We start from the raw sequence: 6,000 nt of genomic DNA, 5'->3' as shown, positions 1-6,000 counted from the left end.
GCCCGAGTGCTGCAACAACTGAGCCCACATGCCGCAATTACTAAAGCCTGTGTGCCTAGAGGCCATGCTCTGCAACAAGAGAAGCCACCGCAATGAGAAGCCCACGCACTGCAACGAAGAGTAGCCCCTGCTCACCGCAACTCGAGAAAGCCCACACATAGCAACAAAGACCCAACACAGCCAACATAAATAAACAAATAGATAATTTACAAAATTTTTTCATAATACTGTCCTAGTGGACCAAGATGCTGGGGAGGGGGCGGGACAGAGGGAAGGGAAGTCCATTATTCACCTTGGTGTCCCATTGTGAAGCGCGTGAGACGTACTGGCTAGACAGATACACATTTAATAGTTCCTATATATCTGATTCATATAACTACAGAGCTACTTCAATGCTGTTCATACTATAATATGGCTTCTATGCTTCCCAAGTAATATATTCATTGTCAGTTTAATTCATAGTTTAAAAACAAATCCCTTCAAATACTGTTAAGAGGGTCAATCAAATCAGGTGGCCCAAACTGGATGGTGTATTCATTACCCTGATGATTAACTTAGTGCAAGAAATGTGACCTGTTTCATGAACATAAAGACATTTTGTGGGAGCATGGGAAGTTCTGCTCTTGGGTCTAGGAATTCCCAGTTTGAGCCCAATGCTTGGTGAAGACAGAACTGGGCTCCTTACATGAGAAGAGTAGTGGGGAGAGATGGAGAGGAGGGGAGGGAGTTGGGAGGAATGGAACAAAACTCAGTATAGTAGATGCCAAGGCGGCTAGGTTCCAGCCTCAGCTGCACCACTAACTCACTGTCCCTTGGCCTCTCTAGGCATCAACTTCCTCAATCTGAAAAACAAGGCAGATGGATGAGATGATATTATATCTCCTTTCTAAAAAAAAATATTTCACGCCTTTATTTTTAAAAGGCATGTCAGAGATATAATGTTTTAAAACTATGCTAATGCATATCATGCTTGATTTTTATTGCCTATTTTTATCATGCTTATAGTCAAAGATTAAAAATAAGAGTACATGTTGCTGTACTCTTATTTGCCTTCTTATCCAAGTTCCAACGGACTTCTGATGAACTGTCTTCTCCGAGGTACAAGAGAAGGACCTATTACTGGAGTAGCTTTCTTTGTTATAGACATTTAAAGCGTAGCAGTTACAGATGTTACAGAGAAATCATTTTTTAAGGCTTTATTTTCCCATCTTAAAAAATATTTGATTTGAAAATATTTTTAACAAGTTACTCATCTCTTTTATTCACCAACAATTTATCAGTTGGAATAGGATTTCTCATTCACACATCTCGCTATTAGCACAAACCAGTAATCTTATCCACTACCTCACTTCGGGAAGAGAATTGGGGTGAAATCTAATGGATATTTCAAGCAACACATCAGTTAGTTCCTATAGTCTTTCACATTTTACGTTGCTTCCCTACAATCATCATTCATTTCTCTATCACCGCGAGGCCATGAGTATCAGAGGCAAAGATGTGTCATGATACCATCTGCTAAAGATCTAACAGATCGATGGCAGTCTTTATTCTTTCTAAAATAAACTCTGCCACCCTCTATGTGTGTGTATGTATATATATATATATATCCTTTTTATATATCCCAATCATATCCCTTTTATACATCCGCATTATAGATCCCAATCATATCCCTTCCACCTGTGATTGTAAATAATTCCAGATGCCTAATCAAGGAGGTTCCAAGCAGTTAACCTAGGAGACCCACAGGGCCCTTCCCAGCCGATCGCACCCTCCCGGGACCTTCCTGCCCGGCTCGCCTTTGGCAACACCCGGCCCTCCACCCCCTGAGCGCCGCCTCCGGGGCCGCTGCGCCGCGCCGCGCGCACCCGAGGCCACGTGACCCCGAGCCGCCATGGCGGCGGTGCCCGGCGGTCGCTGCTCCGGGCCTGCAGCGGGCGCCCGCTTCTTCTGCACCGCGGGCCGCGGCCTGGAGCCCTTCCTGATGCGGGAGGTGCGGTCGCGGCTGGCGGCCACGCAGGTGAGTCGACCTGGTCGCGCGCCCGGGCGGGAAGCAGGGCGGCCCAGTCCCCGCCCCTGGCCGTGGTGCCTCCCCGCCGGGGTCCGTCCCAGACCCGGGAAAGCGACGTGAGCCCCGCGCTCTCGGCCCGCGAACCCACGGAGGCGACGTCCCGGCCCTCGGAGTTCTGCTGGCAGGTCCTCTAATTACTGCTGGAAAGACCCGCCAGCCGTTTTTCTCTGCACATCTGTTACCGCGTATCTGTCACGCGTGAAGTTTTGTTAAAAAGAGGGGTTGACGCAAGTTACTTAATGGATTCTGTAAAAGTGTTTGATAGTGCCTATAATTAGAATTAGACCTGTCAGAATCCTTTCTCCATCCTTTAAACGCAAATATAATCTTCAGCTGTTTTTGTCAGTTTCCCGACAATGATTATGTTTATCTCATAGGACTTTTGGGAGGATTGAATGATAAAGGGTGTGTAAAGTACACCTTAAACACGCAGTAAATAGTAGCTAGAAAAATTCTCTTGGAGGCCTCAGAGGAGGAAGTTAACAGTTGCTGGCATTTATACGCTGTTAATTTCAATGAAACGAAGAAGGTTTTAAACATCAGTTTAGGTTCTAGGACATGCTGAGCCTGGTTCTTGAAAACAGGAAAAGGATGTAATAGAAAAGTGCTCCAGTATCTTGCTGGGATATATATGACAGCGTGAATGATGTGTTTTTGGAAAATGAAAGCTTAATGAAAGAAATTGACTACTCCACTCCCAGGACTCCTGCCGTGTTGAAGGTCCACAAAAGGAGTCTCAGTGATGAGGGGGTGGGGAGAGGAGGATAGAGGGGTCATGAAGAATGGCATCAGTCTTTATTAGACTATCTGCCATTTGTGGTTTTGGTCACAGAATGTCATAGAGTATTGAATGTAGCTAATCTAAAAAAGCAACAATAGCAACTGCTGACATGGATTAAGCATTTAATATGTATCAGACAATTTTCACAACTGCCCTGTGTTATGAGGTAGGCTCCACATTTAACAGAAACGGAAAATGAAGCACAGGTAAAGTCCAATAAAATATTCAAGTCATGGAACCAGAAAATGGCAGAGCTGGGATTCAAACCCAAGCTGTCTGTGAAATCAGGCATGAGCATATTATCATGTTCAACCCAGGCAGGCTGGGACCTGGGTCCAGTTCCTTAAACACTGTGTGGCCATGACATCTTGCTGCACTGATTTTTTAAAATGTTAACGTAGAGTTCTTGGTATGAAAAATAGATGGCTTGACCCAGTCTGCGTATGCAGCATTATTAGAAAAATGTTGGTCTCTGCTTGTTCTCAGTCTTTGCCATTTGCTTCTCCATGGTGTGGTTTCATACGTTCCTCTATCCTCTCTGTTTCCTGTAAATCGGAGTCCTGTAAGTTATAGCTAGCACTTGGTCACATTCAGGTTTGATTTTTTTTTCTCCTGGTGGTGGGGCAAGCCTCTCTATAGGTTCCTGTGTATTTTTAAATATTTAATTTATAGCATATAAATATATACTATACTATGTAGTGTGTAGAGTACTTTAAAGAAATGTGTTGGGTAAAATTAAGCTTTACTTTGTAATAATGTTTAATGTGTTAAATACTGTTATTTATTATAACAATAAAAGTAGGAACAGGGCTTCCCTGGTGGCGCAGTGGTTGAGAATCTGCCTGCCAATGCAGGCGACACGGGTTCGAGCCCTGGTCTGGGAAGGTCCCACATGCCGTGGAGCAACTGGGCCCGTGAGCCACAACTACTGAGCCTGCGCGTCTGGAGCCTATGCTCCGCAACAAGAGAGGCCGTGACAGTGAGAGGCCAGCGCACCGCGATGAAGAGTGGCCCCCGCTTGCCACAACTAGATAAAGCCCTCGCACAGAAACGAAGACCCAACACAGCCAAAAATAAAAAATAAATTATTAAAAAAAAAAAGTAGGGACAGTAATTTTGAAGATAGTAGAGGTGTCTCCAATGCCAGCTGACCAGGAGGGCCTGTCAGTTGATTAATCACATATCAAAGACAATTAACCCAGGTCCTTTTTTTTTACTTTTTAAGTGGGGTCATGATGATAGAGGGTAGTGGGGTACAGCTAAGCAGATAGTTGTTTCATAGTTTTTCATTTAATGTAGTAAAGTATATATTTTTAATTCTCTCTTCTAAAATGATCCAAAAAAGCTCACACGCCACCTCAGTCCTTCACTTAGCACTTTAAAATTAATTCCGAAATTAAATGGCATCTGTAGAATTAGGAAAACTTTGGTAGCTCCCTATATTACTGTACCATACTTTTTTGCATAGGCTTAAGCTTTTCATCTTTGTGTCAGACTTGAATCCCTGAATTTTAAAAGAAAGGTAAAACTGCTAACTGCTTAGATAATGCTAGCCGATAACAGAGCTATTTTTTTCTTTGATAAAGGCTGTTATTTCATCTTCTGAAGTGTTAGACATAAAACCAGCTGGTTTTAGACAGTTTTTAATGATTTAATTCCAAATGGAAAAAACAGATTGGATATATAAATAAATTTTCAAGTAACAAATACTGGGATGAAATATTCTAAAATGCCAGTTCTCCCTAATTATTGTAATTGAATATGATCAGTTACAAACAAACTAAAAAAAAAAGAGTAATGGTAGCTTCACTGTTTGAAATCATAAACACCAAAATTCATTTCTCTACTACTTTGAGATACAATGTCTTTACAAAGGGTGAACTGTTAAAGTGCTTTCATATATATGATTGATTCTCACAGTGGCTGTTTTACAACTTCGTAAACTACTTCTGATTACGTGCTCATTTCTTGTAAAAGGAATGTAGGCCTAATGTTAATTTTTTAAATAGAGAGAATAATGTTGCTTTTGGTTTTGAGAATGTATTTAGCATTTTAATGCCTCAACACATATTATTCTTATGATTGGATACCCCAAATAAATTAAATGACCTTTTAGGTCCTCTTAATTAACTTTATTTTCAGTCAACTGTCTTTTTGGTTTTTTGTTCTCCACATCCCCCTCAAAAAAAGATATTTTTGGAGGAAGTTCATTATATAAACTGTTTCCCTTGATACTCAAGTAAATGAGAAAAGATAAGATCTTTGTACAATTAAATAACTAATTTAATGTCTAGACTACTTAGGTTAAAATCACTGGTCTAGATGTTTGCGTCAGTTGTTTATAAGACTTGGATCTTAAAACCATACATTTTCAGTAAAATATTTATTTCAGTTCCCCCAGAATCTTGACAAGGTATTTCATGTCTGTTAACCTGTTTTGTGATGGCTTAACATCAGCTATATTTTTAGGTCAAGTAACATAAAATCTAAACTTCTAAAAATTTACTTTTTAAAACTGTGTCTCCAAGTTCTAGGCACTTTTGAGGTATATATTTAGTTTTGACTTTAGTGGGAAAATGTCACCTTTGTAATGAGAAAGAAGTAAATTGTAGAAACCAGAAGTTCTTGTTTTAGTTACTTCATTGTCCCCTTAAATACTGATTCCTAAACATTCTTCTCATTCCCTTCTCCCTCCATCTCTCTTGGTCAGCTGCATTGCTGGTACCTAAGCTATTTGGGTTTTCTTTTTTATTTATTTGTTTTTCCAGCTCTATTGAGGTATAATTGACATACAACATTATGTAAGTTTAAGGTGATTTGATACATTTATATACTGCAAAATGATGACCACCATAGCATTAGCTAACACCTCCATCCCGTCATATAAGCACCATTACTTTTTTGTGGTGAAAACATTTAAGATCTACTCTTTTAGCAACTTTCAGCTGTATAATACAGTATTACTAGCTGTAATCACCATGCTATATGTCAGAGCCGCAGAACTTGTTACTCTTGTAACTGGAAGTATTGGGGTTTTAACTGTTATCAACCTAGGGCTTCCCCAGTAGAGATTCTTCTTCATCAAGCTAGAGTGGTAACCTCAGAAATTACCATCCCCAAAGCTTAATTAGACCAGGTCAGATCAAACATA

At 40.6% G+C, this 6,000-nt stretch overlaps 1 protein-coding gene across 2 annotated transcripts in view; it reads left to right on the top strand.

Moving 5' to 3' along the window:
- Positions 1-1,887: 1,887 nt before the first annotated feature.
- Positions 1,888-6,000, top strand: part of THUMPD2 (THUMP domain containing 2) — a 45,630-nt gene continuing 41,517 nt past the window's right edge. For both annotated transcript variants that reach the window (XR_011076532.1, XM_068564264.1), the window contains exon 1: positions 1,888-2,017. Coding sequence is in view for 1 of the 2 variants with exons in the window: in XM_068564264.1 (XP_068420365.1) it covers positions 1,892-2,017 (126 nt within the window). In the remaining variant the exon portion in view is untranslated. The remainder of the gene's footprint in view (positions 2,018-6,000) is intronic.

The sequence above is a fragment of the Eschrichtius robustus genome, chromosome 15, assembly GCF_028021215.1.
Source record: "Eschrichtius robustus isolate mEscRob2 chromosome 15, mEscRob2.pri, whole genome shotgun sequence".
In the NCBI taxonomy this organism is placed as follows: domain Eukaryota; kingdom Metazoa; phylum Chordata; class Mammalia; order Artiodactyla; family Eschrichtiidae; genus Eschrichtius; species Eschrichtius robustus.
The sequence above is the reverse complement of the archived record's forward strand: the minus strand, read 5'-3'. Positions and strand labels throughout refer to the sequence as shown.